The sequence below is a fragment of the Equus caballus genome, chromosome 10 (assembly GCF_041296265.1).
Source record: "Equus caballus isolate H_3958 breed thoroughbred chromosome 10, TB-T2T, whole genome shotgun sequence".
Lineage (NCBI taxonomy): Eukaryota > Metazoa > Chordata > Mammalia > Perissodactyla > Equidae > Equus > Equus caballus.
The window spans coordinates 1,669,939-1,692,719 of NC_091693.1; the positions used below are offsets into that span (position 1 = coordinate 1,669,939).

Sequence of the window (22,781 nt, forward strand, 5' to 3'; positions counted from 1 at the left end):
TTGACACACAATAATATTTTTTAACATATTCAGATTTCCTCAGTTTTTCTGAAAGTGTTCTTTATATCTCTCTTTTTCAATCCAAGGTTTCAATCAGAGATTGCATTTGGCTGTCTTATTCCTTTAGTCTCTTTTCGTCTAAAACAATCTCCCTGCCTTCTTTTGTCTTTATGAAATTTTTTTAAAAACTTTTTTCCTACTTTTTCTCCCCAAATTCCCACAGTACATAGTTGTATATTTTAGTTGTGGGTCCTTCTAGTTGTGGCATGTGGGACGCCGCCTCAGCATGGCCTGATGAGCGGTGCCATGTCTGCACCCAGGATCTGAACCGGTGAAACCCTGGGCCACCGAAGCGGAGTGCAGAGCGCATGAACTTAAACCACTCGGCCATGGGGCTGGCCCCATGAAATTGGTGTTTTTGAAGAGTTTACAACAGTTTTCTTGTAGAATGCTCCACAGTTTGGAGATGTCTGATGAAAGTAATCATGAGGAAACAAAGTTAAACATTTTTGGCAAGAATACTACGTGGATGATGATCACTTCCTGTTGCATCACAGCAGGAGACATAATGTTATTTTATCTTATTATTGGTGTTGCTGATTACTTGTTTAAGGTGATATCTGTCAGATTTCTCCGCCATAAGTGCATCTTTTCCCCTGTGTAAGGAATAAGTACTTTATAAATAGTAATAGTACTTGAAGACAGTGTAAATATCCTCTTCCCCTACGGTCCTTTACTATGGGTGATCCTTGCCTGAATCAGTTAGTATATTGGTATTTGCAAATTAGTACTTTTCTAACCATCTATATTTATAGCTGGAATTTTTCTGTAAAGAGGAGCTCTTTCCCCTCTTTTAGTATCACTATAAACTCCTGTTTTTTTTTTTTTAAATTCAATGTGTTATAATTTGTCATTATTCCTTTTGATGCTCAAATTGTCCGAAATTTGGCCAGTGGGGTCTCCTTCAAGGCAGCTCCTACATCCTTATAGCAAGTGCCATCATTCTTTGGTTATTACCTTGCTTTCTGGCACAAGATGTCTTAGGCTTACCTTGTAGTTTTCTTGCCTTAGTTCTGAAATTGACTATTTCCTCAAAGCGCCCTGGTTCTCTTTAATGAGAAGTGCTGGAAACCAAGATCTAGACCCGGGTAGTGCTCATGGCTCCTGGGATGTTATTGGATTTAGGCCCTTTCAGGGGGCAGTGCTGAGGACATAATAATCATCTTCAGTATATCAGGAAAAACCGTCACCACTGTTTACCATGTAGGTCTGAGGGATCCTTTTTGCTTTTTCTATTTTTAAGTGATTTTCACAGATAATTTACAGGAGTAAGAATAAGTGATGGTGAAAAACAATTTCCTTGGATATTTTAATAAGAATTTAAATATAGCAGTCCTCTTTGTATAAAGTAAATTTTAGTGCACAAATATCATAAGAGATTTAAGAAGACTGCCACACGTCCTCTTAGAAAAATGGAATAGGCCAGGTTCTTGTTGCCAGCTATTAGATGATGGAGTTCTTATTGGATGACTGACTAGATGGCAATACCCTATTTCTTTTTTTGTTCTTAGAAGTATATTGTATACTCGTTGATTCTTTTATTTTCTTCATTTAAGCCAGTCACCCTTTATTCAACATCCACTATATTAAGATATGTGTTGTTCTCTTCCCAGTTGGCATGATCTGTTCTAAGACTTAGGGAGATACAAAGATAGACCATTACGTGGTTCCTGCTTTCGAAACTCATTTCTAGTGCCACCATGGTATTTTTCCTTCCTGTCTCTCACTTCAAGTACCTTAAAAACTTGAAGGAGTGGAAAAAGAAATAAAATTTAGAGATCTTTTATTCCAGGTAATCTTATTTGTTGTGGTAAAATAAAATTTACCATTTTAATAATTTTTAAGTGTATAATTCAGTGGCATTAATTACATTCACTGTTGTGTAACCATCATCGTTTTCAAACCCTTTTCATCACCCCAAACAGAAAGTCTGTAACCATTAAGCCGTAACTCTCTCATTCTCTTCTCCCTTGAGCCCCTGTAACTTCTAATCCACTTTCTGTCATGAATTTACCAATTCTAGATATTTCATAGAAGTAGAATCATATAATATTTGTCCTTTTGTGACTGGCTTATTTTACACACTGTAATGTTTTCAGGGTTCATCTGTGTTATGTCACGTATTAAAACTTTATTCCTTTTTATGGCTGAATAATATTCCATTGTATGTATATACCACATTTTGTTTATCCATTTATCTATTGATGAACACTTGGATTGTTTCCACCTTTTTGCTAATTATGAACAATGCTGCTATGAATGTTGGTGTACAAATATCTGTTTGAGTACCTGTTTTCAATGCTTTAGGGTATAAGCCTAGGAGTGGAATTGCTGAGTCACATGATAGTTCTATGTTTAACTTTTTGAGGAACCACCAAATTGTTTTCCACTGTGTTTGTGCAATTTTACATTCCCACTAGCAATGCATGAAGTTTCCAATTTCTCCACATCTTTGCCAACGCTTATTTTCCACTTTTTAAAAAAATTATAGCTGTCCTAATAGGTATTAAGAGGTATCTCATTGTAGTTTTGATTTACATTTCTCTAATGACTAAGGATGTTGAGCATCTTTTCATGTGTTTATTGGCCATTTGTATATCTTCTTTGGAGAAATGACTAGTCAAGTCCTTTGCCCATTTTTAAATTGGGTTGTCTTTTTGTTGTTGAATTGTAGTTTTTCTTTGTGTAATCTAGGATTAAACTCTTATCAGACATATGATTTGCATATGTTTTCTCATTCTATAGGTTGCCTTTTCACTTTCTTGGTAATATCCTTTGATGCACAAAAGTTTTTAATTTTGATGAAGTCTAGTTTATTTTTTCTTTTGTTGCTCATGCTTTTGGCATCATATCTAAGAACCCATTGCCGAATCCAAGGTCACAAAGATTTACACCTATGTTTTCTTCTAAAAGTTTTATAATTTTAGATCTTAGATTTTGGTAATTGATACACTTTGAGTTAATTTTGTATATTGCTCATTGATTGTTGAGTTTGAGAAAATTCATCTAGGATATTGTCATCTGAAGACTCATAATCTGAGATTTAATTTATATTATCATTTTCATCGTCATTTGTGTCTAGTCGTGCTATCCATTATGGTGGCCACTAACTGCATGTGGCTGTTAAATTTAAACTTAAAATTAAAATTAAGTAAAATTTAAAAGAAATTAAGTTTCTTGGTAGCAATAGCCACATTTTAAGTGCTCGGTAACCACATGTGGCTATTTGCTGTTGCACTGGACAGTGTTGATTTTGAAGATTTCCATCATTGAAGAAAATTCTATTGGGCAGCACTGGTAATGAGAGCTGGTGTCTTTTCTTATTCATATTCTGATTTGTTTAATAATTGTGAAGTGTCTTTGTGTCGCTTCTCTTTGTCATTATGGCTAGAATGTGAAAAATTCTGAATTGTCAGCTGTGTATGAAATTTAAAAACAGACTACAAAAATGGTGTCTCTAGTCTTTTATCTTTTTTGTGAGGAAGATTGGCCCTGAGCTAACATCTGTGCCAGTCTTCCTCTCTTTTATGTGGGACGCTGCCACATCGTGGCTTGATGAGTGGTCTAGGTCTGTGCCCAGGATCTGAACCTGCCAACCCAGAGCTGCTGAAGCGGAGTGCACAAACTTAACCGTTACACCACCACGCTGCCTCCTATACTTTTTTGAAAGGTGATGGGATATTTTGGGCAATACAGTAAGAAAACTGAAGGATGATTTTTCACTATTGATTGCATCATCCTTCTAGGTGATTCCATGATGCTTCCATTTCTTATTATATAGTTCTTTTTTTTTTTTTTTTTTAAAGCATTTGTAGTTAGTGCTGACGAGTCAATTCCAACTCCTAGTGCCCCTGTGTCCAGCAGAGGGGAACCTTGCCTGGTCTTTCTGTGCCATCCTCTCACCTTCCAGCGCTCTGTCAGATGATGCTCCACTGCTGTTCACAGGGTTCTCATGGCCAGGTTTTTTCAGAATTAGGTGGCCAGGTCCTTCTTCCTAGTCTGTCTTAGTCTGGAAGCTCTGCTGAAACCCATCCACCATGGGTGACGCTGCTGGGATTTGAAATAGCAGTGGCATAGCTTTCATGGTGGCACAGCAACATGCAACCACCACAGTGTGAAAAATGAGAGACAGTTGGCGTGGTTCCTGACCACAAACAAACCCGGGCCACAGTGGTGAGAGTGCCAAGTCTTGACCACTGGACCACAAGGACTGGCTTTTTAAAGTGTAAGTTAGAAGTAATTGATAAGTAATCATGAAATAATTACTAGGATATTGAAATCACAAGCTGCAGGATAAATAAAATCACTAGGATCCCATGATGTGTCTTCGACTTATAGAAAGGTTCAGTCTACTCATAGGGTAATTGCAAGATAAAATGAGTTTTATTCTTTTGTTTAACAAGTAAGTTTTCTCTTTATTCTTTGCAAGACCTCTAAGAAAGAATAGAAGTCGTGAAATATCAATCCTTGCAAATAGTTAGAACTGCTTGAAAAAGGAACTCAAAAATTAAAATTGAGTTTAGTGCATCTGTCCCTGATACTTTCCATTCAAAGCCATTACCGCAGGGTTCTTTCTCAACTTCCCGCAGTCTATCTTCCATGGTGAAAACTTTGGTTCTCAACGACATCCATATTTATTTATTTGCTTTATCCTACAACATACACAAAATAGTTTCAGAATTACTACCTTAATACCAGTGCAAAGAGCAAACCTATGAAGTAAAGTTTGAGATTTCTTTGCAGTTCCTTTTCTTCTAATAGAATTAACCTCCTTGGGGTACACAGTTAGGGTACTGATCTCAAAAGTTCCTTGAGTTATTATTATTTTTTTTCTGTGCAGTTTTATCTTTGATTTGATATATAGCTTCTATGTGTATTGAATTTTAGTGTTTGCTTTTTTATCAGTTGGACTTAATTTTATTTTATGAATACATAAAACATGTACATGGTTTAAAATCATAACTATATCAAAAGGTATGCCATGTACACTAAATCATTCCCATCCCTGCGCCTACCTACCCCGTTGGTAACCGTTTTTATTAATTTCTAGTTTATCCTCCCTGTGTTTCTTCTTTAAAAAGAGATACTAAAACATGCTGTCTTATCTCCCCTCCCACTTTCTTAGACAAAAGGTAGCATATTATATTTTACCCTTTGTTTTTCTCATTAAATGATATACCTGGGAATTACTCGGGTTGGTAGAGCTCTTCCTCATCCATGGTTGGGTAGTAGTCCATCGTATGGGTGTATCATCAGGTACTCAGCTGGTATCTTACTGATGGGCGTTTGGTGGTTTTCAGCCGCTAGATAGTACACATAATGCTTCAGTGAGTCACTCTGCATATGTTTTTCTCACTTATGAATGGACTTCAGACCAAGTCGTAGAGGTGGGATTACTGAGTCAAAGGGTAAATTGGTTTAGCTTTATAAACTATATTTATAATTACCTTCTCAAAGAGCTATTACTTTAAATTTAATTTACAATACTAAATAAAAAGAGATAAAAGGACTAGAAAAATATGATGTCCAAAACCTAGAAAACCGTGTTTTGAGCTTTTTGAGTTGACTATCTCCCCTGTCATTTTCAGGTTATTGTTTCTTACCTGGAGGCAGTAATCCTGGCTGGTCTTGGTGGTTCCACTCTTGCTCCCCTTCTACCTATTTTCCAGAGCTGTATTCTTTTAAACAATGCAAAATTGAAATATATCATTTAGTCACTCTCCTCATAATCCTTTGGTGGCTTCCCCTTAGACTTAGAATGAAATCCAGAGTTATTAAAATGTGATTTGAGACCCTTGTATTGTTTGACTCATGTCTTTCTAGGTTACTTCTGGCTACTCTCCACTTATTTCTGTACCTTAGGATAATGACATGTTTTTGGGGGGCAGAATACTGTAAATATGTTTCTGTTACAAAATTTTTTTAAGAGACCCTAATACACTATAACAAAAAAAAAAAAATCGTATTTAATCTATGGGCTTGGCAATTGTTCCTAATCCTTTGATTTCTTGATTTTATGATTTGTGTAATATTAAAGTTATTGCATACGAGTGCTTTTTCCAAAGAATAAAAAGAGAAAAGTGAGTTATATGCCAGGCACTGTGCTAGATGCGTGGTGTCTTGTCTGCCTTCAAGCAACTTAAAGACTTAGAGGAAACGTGTTAACAGAGAACACAATACAGTGTGATAATTGCTCTCTTTCTAATTCTTTGCTTTTCATTTGCTTCTCAGCCTACTGTAAGCTATTTCTGCCTCCATCTTTTCATTGTAATTAGCTCATGTTTTTATTGTATTTCACTTGCCAAACTCAGTGGGCTTTTTCTCAGTTCTGGCCTTAGTTGACGTCTGTGCTTCATTCGAAACCTTAATTGCTCCCTGGTAACCTCTTGAAGCTCTGTCCCTTAGGAACTTCTGTGACTTTGCTTTTTTGTGGTTCTCCTTCCTCTTTTTCTATTCCTACTCAGTCTCTTTGGTTTCTTTACCTAATCCTTAAATGTTGGTAATCCCTGTACTTTCCATCTTTGGCTGTCGTCTTTTCTCTCTCTGTGTGTCCTCTCTCGTATCCTCCTTCCTCTGTGGCCTCTGCTCTCACCTGGACCTGTCGCATTCTGGGCAGATTGGCTTGTATGGCCCACAGCAGCTCCATCTCGTCTATGAAAATTGAATTTATCATCTTTGTCCTTAATCTGCATGGTGTATATCCCCGTCTCTATTCTGGGCAACACTATTCAACAGCCTGATCTGATCCATCTCCATCATACCGCTAATTTACTAAATCTTGTCGATTCCTTCTGTGTGATCTATGCCTTCTATCTTAGGGACCGTTAGTTTATCTTAATTAGGCTCTTACTTGAAAAATATGTCAGATTTTTCAGTTAAATGTTAACTGTGTTATTTGATATTGTCAGTTTTTTCATTGTTAGCATTCTGATGTTACCTCATTGTCCTTTTATGTTTGTAGTTCTAATCTGTGAACATGTTATATCTGTGTTTATTTAGGTCTTTAAAGTTTTTCATCCATCGCTTGTTGGGATATAAGTCTACCCATCTTGCCATATGTTTTCCACTTGTCACCTTTGTTTTTATTCCTTTGTTTCTCTTTCTTCTGTTAATAAAATACTTAAATTCCATTTTACACTCTATTAACTTTATAGTTATTTGGCTTTTGTTTTCCTTTTAGTTTATTACCTTAGAGATTATGATATGTGTCCTTCTCTTATGACAGTCTACCTTAAGTTAGTAGGAAGTATTCACTAATCTTTTGAAACTTTGCCATTTATAAGGTTATTCAAATACTCTTGATAATTTAATTTCATTAACCAACTGCCTCTCATTTGTGCTATTGTCATATATTTTACTTCTACATAGGTTTCTTAACCCTAAAGACATTAGAATTATTGTTTTAAACATTCTATTTTCATTTTTATTTAATTCTAAGCTGGCAATATTTTTTTCTTCAACACTTTAAAGGTGTCATTCCATTATCTTTGGACTTTCTTCGTTTCTCTTAGTCTTCCATCAGTCTTAGTGTTTTGTTCTCTGAAGAATTTGTATGTGTTTTCCCTTCTATCTGCTTTTGGATTTTTATCTTCATCTTTGGTTTTATGCGTTTATGATGTGGCTAGGTGTGGTTTTCCTTGTATTTAGTCTGCTTCGAATATGTAGAATTTCTTGAATCTGTAATTCGATGCCTTTTGTTGGTTCAGAAAATTCTCGTCTACTCTTCACATACTGGTTCTGTGTCATTGTCTCTCTCCTCTACTTTTGGTACTCTGAATACACATATATTAGACGTTTTCACTGTATCTCATATCTGTTACTCTTCTGTATTTTCTGTCCTCCTTTTGCTCTGTATGCCAATTTGGATCTTTCTGTTGACCTGTGTTTCTGTTCACTGATCCTCTGTTCTTATGTATCTAGTCTACTAGTAAACCCATCTACTAAATGCTTAATCTCAGCTATTGTGTTTTTTATTTCTACAGTTTATTTTTTGACACTTAACAAAAGTGATTCTAGGCCTCTGTCGATGTCTCCAACCTTCCCTCAATTTTCATGAATGTATTAATCATAAAGTATATGTCTTATAACTGCGATATGTAAGTCAAATGAGGGTTTATTTCTGTTAATTTTTTCTCTTGGTTTCTCATCAGTTGCTCCTGTTTTCATAGACTGATTTGTAAGTTTTGATTGGATGCCAGACATTGTAGTGAAAAATTATAGAGACTCTTAAGAGTCTTACCGTCTTTCAAAGAGGGGGTAAGTTTGCTTTCTTTCAGCAGCCAGAGTACTAGTGCATCAATATACCCAGTTGAGAATTGTTAGTGGATTTTGCTACGGCTAGTCTGTTTCAGTTTTACTTTTATTCCTAGCATGTAACCTTTACTCCTAAGGCATAGCTCTAATTCCATATGGAGTATGTTTTTGTTGTAAATTTATGTGATCACGTATGTGTAGTTCTGCTTCTCTTCTGTTCCATTTCATTGGATATTTACCCATACTTGCACCAGTACCATGCTTCCTTTCTAGGTCTTGATATCTAGAAGTAAAATTCCTCTAGCTTTGTTCTTCTTCAAGATTGTCTTTACTGTTCTTGAGCGTTTGCTTTTTCATTAATATTTTAGAATCAGCTTTTCAGTACTCTGCAGTGTTGAATCTGCTTGGGTTTTGCTTGGAACGCTTTGACTTTAAAGATTTATTGAATCTAAAGAATGCCTTCAGGGACGGCCCAGTGGCGCAGCAGTTAAGTGCACACGTTCCCCTTCAGCGGCCCGGGGTTCGCAGGTTCGGATCCCGGGTGCAGACATGGCATCGCTTGGCAAGCCATGCTGTGGTAGGCGTCCCACATGTAAAGTAGAGGAAGATGGGCACGGATGTTAGCTCAGGGCCAGCCTTCCTCAGCAAAAAGAGGATTGGCAGCAGATGTTAGCTCAGGGCTAATCTTCCTCAAAAAAAAAAAAGAATGCCTTCAATCTAAAGATCAATTTGGGGAGAATTGACATATATACAATATTAAGTTTTCCAATCCATGAACTTGGCGTATTTTTCCATTTATTTAGTTTTTATGTGACTTATTTTAATATTGGCTTCTTTTAGAAAGTAAATCTTGCATGTGTTTTAGATATATCCCTAGATATTTATTATTTCTTATTGCATTGTATAATTTATTTGCTGTTCATCTTTTGCTAGTATATAGACATATACTTGGTTTTTGTGTATTGGCTGTTAAATTTACTTGAATTCTAGTTGCTCATCCGTATGTTTTGATAGTATGTGTGTAGCTATATGCAGTCATATTGTCTGACTAGTAGTTGTTTTATTCTTTCCAGTTCCTAAGGCTTTTATTTTGTTTTTTGCCGTATTGAATGATCTAGGACCTTTAGTACAGTGTTAAATAAAAGTAGTGATAGCTTCCGTTCCTAGTTCTGTGTATTGGGGAAGAGTTTTAAATATTTCACCATTACAAGTGATGTTTACTGTAGGCTTTTGGTAGAGACTATGAAAATAAGGAGCCGTTTTCCTATTCCTAGTTTGCTAGTTTTATCATGAATGGATGTTGAATTTTATCAAATGCTTTTTCTGTGTTTATTAAGGTGTTAATATGGTGAATTACTTTTATTTTTTAAAACACTGAAATACCGTTGCATTCCTAGAGAAAGACTCCTTGCTTATATGTTGACCTTTTTGCATATTGCTGGATTAAATTTCCTGTTATTTTAAGGTATTTTATTTCTGTGTTTCATGAGGGATATTGGTCTGTAAGTTTCTTTCCTTGTAATGTCCATGTTAGGTTTTGGTTTTATGCTGGCCTCATAAAAAAAACACTCATTTTCGTGTATTTTATAAAAGTTTGTATAACGTTGGTATTGTTTCTAACAAGGGTTTGGAATAATTCATCCATGCAGCTGTCTGGGCCAAGTATTTTCCTTGTATGGATATTTTAAAATAGGGACTCAGTTTCTTTGTTAGTTAAAGGACTATTTGGATTTTCATTTCTAATTGTGTCAGTTTTGGAAATGTGATTTTCGAGGAATTTTCCTTTTGATCTAAGTTTTCAAATTTATTGGCCTTGAATTATTCATAAAATTCTCTTTTTAATATCTGTAGATTTGGTAGTGATGTCCTCTTTTTAATTGCTGTATTTGCAATTTGTATGTGTGTGTTTTTTTGCCCTTAGTTTGTTTTCCTAGGGGTTTATCAACCTTATCAATCTTTTTAAAGAACCAATTTTTTTTGGGTGGGGGGAGCATTAACCCTGAGCTAACATCTGCCACCAATCCTCCTCTTTTTGCTGAGGAAGACCAGCCCTGAGCTAACATCTGTGCCCATCTTCCTCTATTTTATGTAGGATGCCTGCCATAGCATGGCTTGACAAGTAGTGGGTAGGTCTGCACCTGGGATTCGAACTGGCAAACCCTGGGCCTCCAAAGTGGAGCATGCGAACTTAACTGCTGCACCACCAGGCCGGCCCCAAAGAACCAATTTTTGATGTTACTGATTTTTCTGTTTTGTAAGTTTGCTTTCTACTTCACATATGTTTCTTAATTTCCAAACATTGAGTATTTTCTACTTTTCTGTTGATATCATGTTTAATTCTGTTCTGTCAGAGAACACATTTTGCAAAACTGAAATTTAAGACTTGCCTTATGACCCAGTAGATGATCTGTTTTGGTGAAAGTTCCATACTGAACTTAGGAATAATGTGAGTTCCGCACTTTTTAAGTTCCGTATATATTCATTAGCTCAAGCTGGTTAACTTGGTGTTCAAGTATTTTAAATCCTTACTGATTTTTTGTTTGCTGATTTTATCAGTTATGAAGAGATGTGTATTAGAGTCTCCACAGTAGTTGTGGATTTCTCTTTTTCCGTACTTTCTCAGCCTTTGCTGTGTACGTTTTGAAGTTATGTTATTCAGTGTGCACACAGTAAGGACTGTACTAACCTCCTGGTCAATTGAGATTCTCACCTGTCTGCAGTGTTTCATCTCTGCTGATGTTTCTTGTCTTCAGGTCTCCCTGCTTGGATGTTCATGTGGTTACATCAGCTTATTTTGTTTTTGTTTCTTTTCATGATAGATCTTTTTCTCTCTTTTAACTTCAATCTGTCTGTCTTCCAAGTGTGTCTCTTATGAACAGCATATTGTTAGGGTTTTAAAAATGCAGTTTAGACGTTTTTTCCTTTTATGTAGGATATTTAGTCAAATTCTGTATAGTGGAATTATGATATTTAGTTTGATTCTGTTGCCTTTCTACTTTCTGTTTTTTAAGAATTATAGTAATATGCATAACATAAAATTTACCATTTTAATCATTTTTAAGTGTACATTACATTGGCATTAAGTACATTCACAGTGTTGTGCAACCATCACTACCATCCATCTCAGAACTTTTTTTTATTTTGCAAAACTGGAACTCTGCACATTAAACAATAACCCTCCATTACCCCTTCTCCCATCCCCCGGCAACTACCATTTTACTTTTCGTCTTTATGAATTTGACTCCTCTAGGTATCTCATACAAATAGACTCATACAATGTTTGTTCTTTTGTGACTGGCTTATTTCACTTAACGTAAAGTCTTCAAGGTTTATCTATATTATAGTACATATCAGAATTTCCTTCCTTTCAAAGGCTCAGTAATATTCCATTGTATGTGTATGCCACATTTTGTTATTCATTCATACACTGATGGGCATGGGTTGTTTTTATCTTTTCGCTGTTGTGGATAATGCTGCTATGAACCTGAGTGTGCAAATATCTGTTTGAGTCTGTTTTCAGTTCTTTTGGGTATATACCCCGAAGTGGAATTGCTGGATCATATGGTAATTCTGTGTTTAACTTTTGAGGAGCAGCCATATGATTTTCCACAGTGGCTGTACCATTTTACGTTTCCACCAACAATGCATAAGAGTTCCAATTTTTCCCCATCCTTGTCAACACTTGTTCTGTTCTCTTAGCCATCCTAATAGGTCTGCAGTGATATGGTGTGGGTCTGTTTGACCTACTTTTGTGTTCTTTTTTTCTCTACCCTTTTTTTTTTTTTTTTTGCTTTCCTTTGATTTCATCAAACACAACTTAGTGTATTTTCTCCCTTCTGTTGTTCATGATGGTTTTTTTTTTACTTAGTACTTTACTACTATATATATGTTAGCATTAAATATACTGTACTATAAGTTTATACTATACTTATTTGCTATTCTGCTTGTTTACTAGGGAAGTTTTTCCTAGAGATCACAACATACATTTATCCATCCCTCCTCTTGCATTATTGCTTCCATGAATTTTAATTCTAAGTGTTTTAAACACCACGGTACTTTAATTGTTCAGTGTGGTCAATATTGATTTAGCTTTACCTTTTTTTATTACCTGTACAGTTGCTCTTTAGTTCTTTTTGCATTTATATTAGTCTGAATAATATCCATGTAGTATTTTTCCCCCAGCTTTATTGAGATATAATTGACATATCAAATTGTGTAAGTTTAGGATGTACAACGTGTTGCTGCAATACACTTACGTATTGCAAAATGATTACAGCTTTTGGCTTAGCTAACACCTCCACCACATTGCATCATTACGTGTAGTATTTCTTAGAGTGAAGAATGTGCTGGTGCAGAATTCTGTTTGTGTGTGAAAATGCCTTTGCTTTTCCTTCCTGTTGGAGGATCTGATTGCTGTGTACGTAATTTCAGACTTTGAGTTCTTTCCCTCGGTGCTTTCCCGTTTTGTCCTGTCTTCCGCTTCCGTCGTCTTTTGTTGACGTTGGCTCTAGCTGCCGCTCCTCCTGTTGCTCCGTGAAGACAGTGGGTCTCCTCTTGCTCCTTCCCTCTGCTGTGCATAGACTTCTCTCTTCTTTGGTGCTCATTAGTGTAACTGTGTTGTGCCTTGATGCTGTTTTCTTTGGTTTATCTTGCTTGAGGTTCTAAGAGCTTCTTGAATCTGTTTATTACCTTCCTCTCATTTTTAGAAAATCGTGTCACGATCTGCAAAATATTACTTCTGCCGCATTCTCTCTTTTCTCTTTCTGAATGTTCAGTTATACAGTGTTTAACTTGTTTTTTATTGGTCTTTTCTGTATTTTCCATTTTTTGTTTTTAAATCTCTGGGCTTTAATTTGGACTTTTTCTATTGACCTGTCATGAAGTTCAAAAATCTTGATTTCTGCTGTGTTTAATATCCTGTTAATGCCATTTGTTGAGTTCATTTTATATATTTCAGTTATAGACTATCCGTTTGATTCTTTTTGGCGTATATTTCAATCTCTAGTGAAATTTGCCATCTTTTCATATATTTTCTTTAACATCATAATCATTGTTATTTTAATGTCTTAGTTTGTTAACTCCAATATGTAGATTGCATGTTTGTTTGGTTCTGTTTTGTTTTTTCTTGATATTTGGTCATATGGTCCTGTTTCTTGGTATCCTAGTTAAGTTTTAGTTAAACGCTGGAATTGTGTCTTGAAAAATTGTAGGTACTCCTGAAGATGGGAGCTTCCCCTAGAAGGTGGGTGGCTAGGGCGGGAGCTGGTCTAAGTCAGGCAAGTGCCGCATGGAGTGCAGGCAGGTTTGCTTTAGTGAGGGGCCAGCCACCTGTGATTCCTACAGAGTTTTCATCTGAAAGCCTCGCTTTTCACCAATACTTCCTTCTTTGGAGGCTTCTGAACTCGAATTTTTGTTTCATCACTATCCTGGGCTCGGTTTTTCAGAGTTTCAGTGTAGCTTTTTGGCCTTTTCAGCTTCAGAGTTTGACAGATATCATGAGAGGGAAACCAGCTATCTGCTTAAGACCTGTGATGTCTCTGGTTTTGTTACTGCAGCCTTCTCAGACTGTTCTGTCTCCTGGCCACGGCTGTCTGCTCAGGGACAGACGTAACTCTCAGCCTCTTCCTTGTGCTTGGAACTGCCCAAGAAAACCGCAGCTTCAGGTTATCAACTCCACAGGTATCCCCTTTCTGAATCTTAGTCTCTCTAGTCTTCACTGCTTCAGCAGCTCTTTGATGCCTTTAAAGAGGTGATTTTGTATTCATCTGGCTTTCCCCCAGTGCTCAGAGGGATTACTGGTTTGTTATAAGCTTTTTGTCCCTACTTGGAGGGAGAGGTCTGATCTGAGTTTTGAAGTTACATGGCTACTTGCAGTGATTTAGTATTAATTTTACTATGGCCTCACTGATAGTGGGTGGTGTTTCTTTAAAATAAAAATTTACTTCTTTAATTGGTGAAAAATGGCATTTCAAAGATTGCTTTATTTTGACTTTGTCACTAGTGAGGATATTCTTTTCCCCACTATTCTACTATTTTTTTTTTTTTTTTGAGGAAGATTAGCCCTGAGCTAACATCTGCTGCCAATCCTCCTCTTTTTGCTGAGGAAGACTGGCCCTGAGCTAACATCCATACCCATCGTCTTTTACTTTATATGTGGGACGCCTGCCACAGCATGGCTTGCCAAACGGTGCCGTGTCTGCACCTGGGATCAGAACCAGCGAACCCCGGGCTGCTGAAGCAGCATGTGCGCACTTAACCGCTGCGCCACCGGGCCGGCCCTTACTATTTGTATTTACTCTTTAATGAAGTATTTGTTTCCTTTGAGATCGTGACAGGCATATTATGGTTCTGGAGGCAAGTTTACTACTCTAAAGTTTTCTTAGTCAGTTGTAAACCATAGAAATACTTGAAACAAAGTTTTAAAAGAACTTACTAGGAAGTTAGGAGGATCTCAAGGGCAGGATATTTTTGTTTATGTGTGCATATTTTGTTTTCTTGTACGTTTGTATTGTTAGTTCAAAGACCAGCTTCTTTCAATGGTTTGTTATCTTACACACGTCCCATTATGGCCTAGAATTTGTAGTTATTTCAGTTTCTCTTTATGTCCAAGTAAATTTTATTGGCCCAGTTGGCATCAGTGTCTACCCTCTCCATTCCCTGTGGCTACAGAGGGAGAAATGGGATCTTCTGCCTGTGCTAGATGAGAGGAGGGCAAGGTTTCCAGGAGGAAGGTATGGGAATGGAGGGGAAATGATTAGTAAAACAGTGGGCATGCAAACTGCAATTCAGGCAGTATTCCATATTCACAAATACAGGTCACAGTTCCCTATCTGCAGTTCAGAGGTCTAAAAAGCACTGAAAACAAAGTTATTACTAAATTTGTGGCATATTCATTTGTTGACAAAACTGATTGGAACTGATTTGACTGAGGAGGCATTGATTCCACTTACTTTGAATATTCATGTATTTTGTTGCAGATATTTTTGTGTTTGATACAGGGTGACGTTCTACTGGGGGTATTCTGTAATGTATGCTGTGTGTAAGGTATTACCTTACTGAATTGTGAGAAGTTCTGAGTTGAGGACATCTGCTGCTGAGGTTTTTGGCCAAGTGATTTGTAGGGCTCTACTTCTTTAGAAGGACCTCTTGCACACGTATATCTGGCAGTTGACTGCACTGGCCCGTACCTCATTGAGCTCTCAGCTCGTACACTGAAGAGTTCCCTGGATACCTAATTCAGATGATTTGGAAACAGAGCCCTCCAGACATGTTAGGGTCTTCATTCCTAGAAACATCACTGGGTGTACATGTTAACAAGTCTGAAATATTTGCAACATCACAGAACTGTATATTTATTGGAATACTTGGTATTATGAATAATAGATAACCGAAAGAAAAAAAGACCTACAAAAAATTGTAGGTAAAACCAACAAGGGAATGAGATGTAGAAAATAAATTTGTTTAAAGTTTTTATGCAGAAACACTCATTTTATTACTGTTTATTGTAATTTTTTCTGTTAGGAAGCTGTAGTCAATTCTTCCCTTCTTTGCAAAGACGTTTATTTGCAAGACCTGTAATGTTTTACTAATTTTGCTGAAGTACGCTTCTTGTACTTTGGTAGTGACATTTGTACATCTCTTAAATGATTTAACACTATGTCCTTTAAGAAATTGTTTTCGGCCTGTAAGTAACTGTCAGATAACAGTGCCTGTCCGGTGTCCGTTGGCTTTAGCTACACTCATACCTTTTCCTTTTTGACTGCAGCGTTAAACTCACAACTGTCCAGTCTGTGGAAGACACAGTCCAGCAAGAGAAGCAAACCATATACATCTAGACAGCTCTGATTAGGACAGCAATCCTTAGGTGGTTGTTGTATACGTTCATCTGTACAGGGAGAACTTGAATTGCAATACAGTGGGAAAAGTTTTAGAAGTCAAATGAAGCATTTTTGAGAGAAGTGTCATTTGAGACTTACGCAAACTGACCTTTTTACGCTTACTTGTTCCAGTCTGGTTTTCATGTGGCATTGTATTTAACATGGAAAACTCATAGGTTGATGCCCCCTTGTGGTCTTTTACCAAAATAAATAGCACAAATGGAAACCAGTCCTGGAGATATTAATACTGTTAAACCATTCATTCCTTCCTTTATGAAATAATTTTTAAAAAGTGACTTCTGAGGAAAAACATCAAGGAATTATTATTCCTGTATTCCATATACTTTATTGACTTTAAAATTTATCAGATATTATTTTAACCCTTTGTAACGTGCGTATATGTTAGCTGGACACTGATGTAAAGAAGTTGGTTGTTGGGTGGGCTGTCTGTTATTGTCATCCCAGGCATCTAACTCAGTTAGTTATGAGTGGCTTACAAATATGATGAGATATGATAGTAATTATAGGACTAGCGTACTACCCTTTCCCCCTGAAACACACAGACACACACACACACACACACGTAAATGAGGCTTGGGAAATTTATTGTTTATACTTAGTCACTTGAGCTGAAAGGGCCAGGAGCTGTATGAGGAATCGGAACAAATAAGGAGTTATCTTAGTGAATTGGTGAATTTAAGCTTATTTGCTTTTATTGACGTTATTGGCAAGGTCTCATTGTATGAGAACCTGAGTTTTTGGAGGAAGTGGAGAAGTAGCAGCAGCAGTCAGTGTTGCAGGAAGGCAGACTGCAGATGCAAACAGCTGTTTTTTGGTGCATGATGGTTTGGAACCAGTCCAGTACAATGAGTATGGGCCTTGAGATTAGATAGACGTGGTTAGGTAAACCTGCTTTTATTTATGTTTTTTTATTTTATTTTTTTTTTTGAGGAAGTTTAGCCCTGAGCTAACTACTGCCAGTCCTCCTCTTTTTGCTGAGGAATACTGGCTCTGAGCTAACATCTTCCTCTACTTTATTTGTGGGACGGCTACCACAGCATGGCTTGACAAGCGGCGCCATGTCCACACCCGGGATCCGAACTGGCGAATCCCGGGCTGCCAAGAATCGGAATGTGCGAACTTTACTGCTATGCCACCAGCCCGGCCCCTAAACCTGCTTTTAAAACTGGTTTTAACTCTTACCAGTTCTTGTGCAGTTTTACAATATAGGGTAAGTTACTTTATCTCTGAACGCAGGTTTCCTCTTTTACAGAAGAGGTTAAAAACCTATCTTATTGCACTGTTTACAGCTTGATTTTCATCATATGAAGACTTGACATATACCACTGTTACTTTTCTCTTAGGGTGAGGGCAGTTTTGAGTTATAAAGAAAGTGTGCCGTATGATTTTGTAACTACTGGCTGTTGTAAAGACTCAGTGACACTGTTCTTCAGCAGTGGCGAGTCAGCACCTAGCATTTTTCTTTGCTGTGGACTTAGTGCTGGGCTGCTACAGCAGTGTATGTTTGGTTTAGGGATTCCTGGCTATAGGTGTAATTACATCACATTAAGGAATCTACTAGGTCAATTATTTTAATAGTTGAAGCCTATTAACCAATTCTTTTGATAAAGATAGCCATCTTACTTTAAAAAAAGCTTTTGTGAAGGACGACAAAATGATGAAATGTTTTTTGTTGTTTTGCTTTGTTTTTCAAGAGTTGCTTAGAACCAGGCTCACCATCTTATAGTCACTTTATTTATTTTAATACCAAAGGAATTAATCTGAGTCCATTTTCAGAAGAAATAAGATTATTTGGAGTTATTTAATTTAACAGAAAAATAAGATAGGTTTTTTTTTTTTTAACTCAGGTGTGTTCAACTTTGAATCCTAAGATTTTCTCCCTTGTAAAACTTTCCTTGACAGCTAAATTGCAGAAATTGACTAATTTCTTCTTTTTGAATAACTTGCTGTAAAAGAGAACTAGAAGGATATCTCAAAATAGGAATAGAACGGCCTGGGTTCAAATGTTTTTTGGAAGTAGATGGGCTATAAATGATATAAACAGAGATAACAGTAGACATACCATCAGGAGGCTATTCTGTGCATTTTCGTACCTGCCTCTTTTCACCTTTTCCTTTATTTCTTTGGTTCTCAAAATATCTAGCCTCCGTTTGGAAAGTGCCTAACTGAAGTCTCTGTTGTTCTAAACCCTGTATGTAACTAATAAAGACTTGAATATAAGAAAGTATTTTGGCAGTGAAAATTTCTCTTGTAAATTGTGAAATGGACTTTTGTTGTTTTATCCTTGAATATTGGTTCTTGGGGAGACTATTTTAGGGAAGAAAAGTTGGGGGGGCCTGGGGGAAAGAGAGCTAGAACAAAGTGGAGAGTAGATCATAGGGGATGATGGCAGGAAGACATGCCACTCTACCAGGGCCTTGTTTTTTAAACATAGAAAGCATATGTGCCAAATTTACATATTTACTAATTAAAAAGGCTTCCTGGAAACATTAAGTAGACTATCTTCTGTAACCTTTAACACTGTCACTAATGGATATTGCATAGAAAATTTCATCGGAGGTCCTTTAAATAATGTAAATGATTATGAATATGTAACTAGTTAATATGCAGCTATGAAAGGATTATCCTGTGGAGGTTAATGAACATCCTGCTCTTATGGTTTGCTGGGCTTTGCTTTTTGTGCTTTTGGCTCACTTCATGCTTGGAAACACATGCATTGGGATTGGAAAGCATCCTGACTGTTTTTGGGTCTCATCTTTTAATGGGGTTGTTAAATAGAACTTTATAAAAAGGATTTCATGAAGATTTTTTCTTTTTCAATTTACATTTAGTTCTGTTTGTCTGTTTTATAATTACTGCCAAATCAGAAACAGTGAAATGGATTGATGTGGTTGTAGCCCGGCTCTTCCCCATGTAAAGTCGGTGCCCTGTTATATATTACCACTGTTATTAAGTGTTGCACGTGATGGATGCTTACTGAGAGATCTTCATTCTAAAATGGACTTTCTATGCTGAGTTAATGTGTAGTATGGTTGGGTATCTGATTACAGCATGTATTTTGGTACAGGATTGCTGCCTTAGTATTTAAAATGCCCCAAAGGAGGACATGTATTTCAGGAATTAAATGTTATAATAGAAAAATTTAGTGACAGCCCCACTCCACCCCCCTGCCAAAAGGTCTGGTGATTTTTGGGTGAAACATTGAGCATATACAAGAGACAGTAGTGGTATTAGAACAGTGAACTAGAGCCGTGTGTTTCAAACCGGGTAATACTGCTGTTTTTTTCACTTGGCCTTATGTTAAGCATTTTGGGTTTTATCCCTTAGTTTCTCTGTCTCTAAATGCTGCTACAGAATTTTAGATTATTGTTTAAAGTTTTTATTGATGGGCAATTTAAAAACATTGACTAGTAATCTTTGAAAACTGTTATTTTTTAAATTGCCTTTTGAGTGTTTTTTTCCCCCTTATTGATTAGTGTTCTTATTTGTTTTCTGAGTATTTTGTGAATCTACTGAAATAGCTCTAAGGAAAACAAATAATTTTTGTGCTTAATTTCATTGTTTTAATATTATAAACATAGTTTAAACTGGCTTTGAAGTGCTTAAAATTTATCCTGATTCACTGGGGGTACAAATGGGCTGTTCAGAGCATCTCTTTATCCCAAGTATTTCTTCTTGAAAATGTAGTAGAAAAATATCACTGAACTCATTTTTAATGCATCAGAATAAAAATTACAGATGAAAACATTTGGAGATACACTGACAAAATAAAATATTTTCACTAGTCATTTTTTTTTTTTTTTTGCTGATGCAACGTGGATGTTACATTGTTTTTTTTTTGTTATTTATAACATTTGCGTATTCTACGAAATATGTAACGTTGAAAACAGGTCTGTAGATTGTACGAAATACTAGTTATCTTATATCATATGTCACCTAATAGTTATGAAGCGGGTTTTGTACCGAAGTATGAATCGGAAAGCTGTAATTTGTTCTGCGGTTATCAGCCTGCGTTAGAGGGTTGTGATAAAGTGTGCTGCTTAAAAACTAGCATTCACATCTCTGTGCATTTGACAAATAAAAATGTATATTGAGATGCTGTTAAATCTGTAAAGCCTCTGTTCTAGTTTTCTGATACACTGACTTTGTAGCTTTATGTATAGTCCTGTTTTTCATGAGTAGTTATCTGTTTTCATGACAGGTGGTCACTAACTGCCGAGAGAAAATCCAGCATTGGTGAGTGAAAGATGGTTTTATTCCATTTCTGAAACACTGATGGGGTCACCTGTTTGTATTTAAATAAAGTGTATGCTATTTTTTTTTGTATTCGTAATTGAATTCTTCTAGTAATCTCCATTTTGAATGCTTTTGATACTAACTTATATTGTCTTTCACTGCTTACTGAGTTATATACATGTTCCCTGATTTCTTGAAGTTTTGTCACCATTTGTGTTTATTCTAATTGTCTTCTTTTTTCCTTTCCTTTCTTTTTTATTAAAATAATATTAATATCATTATGAAGTGGAGCCTGAGACATTTTTGAACCTGACTAATCATAGAGAACTATTTTGGGAATATTTCTTATATTTGTAGCAGAATAATAATTGGAATCAAGTGTTGTAAAATAATGATGGAAATATGCACAGATACATTTTCCTAAGTTTGAAAAATCTACCTGAGTGCCTACGTCTCAGAGCCTGCACTTTTTCAGGGTGCAGAGAGAAAGCAAGCATGTCTATTTTACTGTGCTAATCTATAGTTAATAGGACAATGCTTGGTACATAACACGCTTTCCAACGTCTTCTGAGGAAAACACTCAATTTAATGGTAAATAAAATCTTATATTATGAGTTGTCATGAAGTCTAGCTCTTGATCTTTCAGATACCAGATTACAATATATCCATGCTGCGTTTACAACGATTGTACTGAGAGAACAACAGGAGCTGTCTTGATTGTTGTCTGCAGGGTTGTTGCAAAATTGTGGTGACTGCCCCTTTAGTGGTGAGATTAAACCTTTGGTTATACACCATCAAGCATATAATATTTTAAATTTATTTTAAGAGGCTTTTTCTTCATGCCTGAGAGATCTCCAAGGAAATAATTTATAGTTAGTGTATATCAAATGTTTTTTGGTTTAAATGCACATAGGCTGCAAGCAGTGGATAAGAGTGAAAATCGGTGCAATCTGTACACATCATCTTATTAAATTCTGACTATTGGCTTGCAGAAAATAATCTAAAACTAATAATATCCACTTTATAAATACAAATTGAGGGACTTCATTAATTTTCAGTAACCGCAGCGTTGTACTTGCATCTGCTGGTGGTGTGAGTCTGTCAGCTTTTCTGTAACGGGCCATTCGCTTTGCATTGTACGTTCAGTCCAGGTTAAAACTTGAAATGCAAGTCCTTGGCCGAAGGATCCACCATTTCCCCCCTGCTAGTTTGGCCTAAGTGATCCATTTTACAAATAATTCCCAGGACAAATTTTATTAGTGTGGACTTCTCTCTATTGGTTTTGGTAAGGAATTCAGGAAATTAGGAAAAGGTTGAATTCATGCAGAACAGATTCTAATTTACATGAGTGTGTGAATAACAACTTGCTTCTGGTTTGTTTTGTAAGATTCTTTCCCTGTTAGACTGAGAATTCTTTAAGCCCAAGGAGCATGTTTTCATCCTTTTATCCACAGCACCTCCTACTGTGTTTGGCATATTATGGGCACTTCATAAATGTTTGAGTAAATGAAGACAAAATGCGTAATCATTTTATATGTAACAGTTTACAAATGGTACAGTGGTGCCTAAGCCTGGTGACCTCTCACAGACAGAAAGGTGACGTGCTTCAGGGCAGGTTTCTGTGACTCTCAAGCTCAGTTTCCAGTTTTCCAAAGCTCTCCAAACTACAGAAGCTTAGCATATTTTCCTGTACATATCTTAAAGTAATATAGTGCCTTATCTATACATTAAAGAATTAAAATAATTTTTTCCAGTTAAAATTTGATTTTTCCTCTGAATCATTTCTGATAGGGCTTAGGAACTTTTCTGATAGGGCTTTCTGTTTGTTTTTAATGAGGATCTGATATTGCTAGAATCTAAATGGCCAGTGAACTCACCAATTAATTACATTAAAGAACTGAAACCAAAATGTCTCCATTCCTCTGAAAGCCAGGAAATTGCTGTTTGGGAGCATTGTTAATTCTCAAGATATTTTTATTCTCTTAATTCCACACACAGTGATTGAGTTCCTACTATGTGTGCCAGTATTACGCTACTGTTCGGAATTGAAAGACCCTGCCATGGAGGAATTCATAGTTAGACACTGAACAGGGAAATCACAATAATTTTGTGCTATTTGCTTAGAGATAGGAAGCAAGGACAGAGGCTGGAGCCATTTTTAAGGGTGTCTCACACACTGCTTTGGAAAGCGTGTTGCCTTTCATTCTTTTTTAACCCTTGGTGTCAGCGTAGTCTAAAATACAGTTTGTATAGCTAAGCTCCCTTCTCTGTGGACACATACCAGAATAGTAAGGAAGGGCAAAATAGATGATTTAAAAAATACCTTCTGATGCT

The 22,781-nt window shown here is 36.4% G+C and overlaps 1 protein-coding gene across 12 annotated transcripts in view; it reads left to right on the plus strand.

Annotated features, from left to right (window-relative positions):
- The window catches only part of URI1 (URI1 prefoldin like chaperone), an 84,994-nt gene that overhangs the window by 22,592 nt on the left and 39,621 nt on the right, over positions 1-22,781 (plus strand). For 4 of the 12 annotated variants that reach the window (XM_005596120.4, XM_023649461.2, XM_070222826.1 and 1 more), the window contains exon 2: positions 20,413-20,447. The exons of 4 other annotated variants lie outside the window; for them this stretch is intronic. In XM_005596120.4, coding sequence (XP_005596177.2) covers positions 20,413-20,447 — 35 coding nt within the window. Of the gene's footprint in view, positions 1-12,630; positions 12,731-17,176; positions 17,422-20,412; positions 20,448-21,098; positions 21,214-22,781 lie in introns of those variants that run through there. 4 more of the 12 variants (XM_070222827.1, XM_070222828.1, XM_023649462.2 and 1 more) reach the window with 4 other exon arrangements.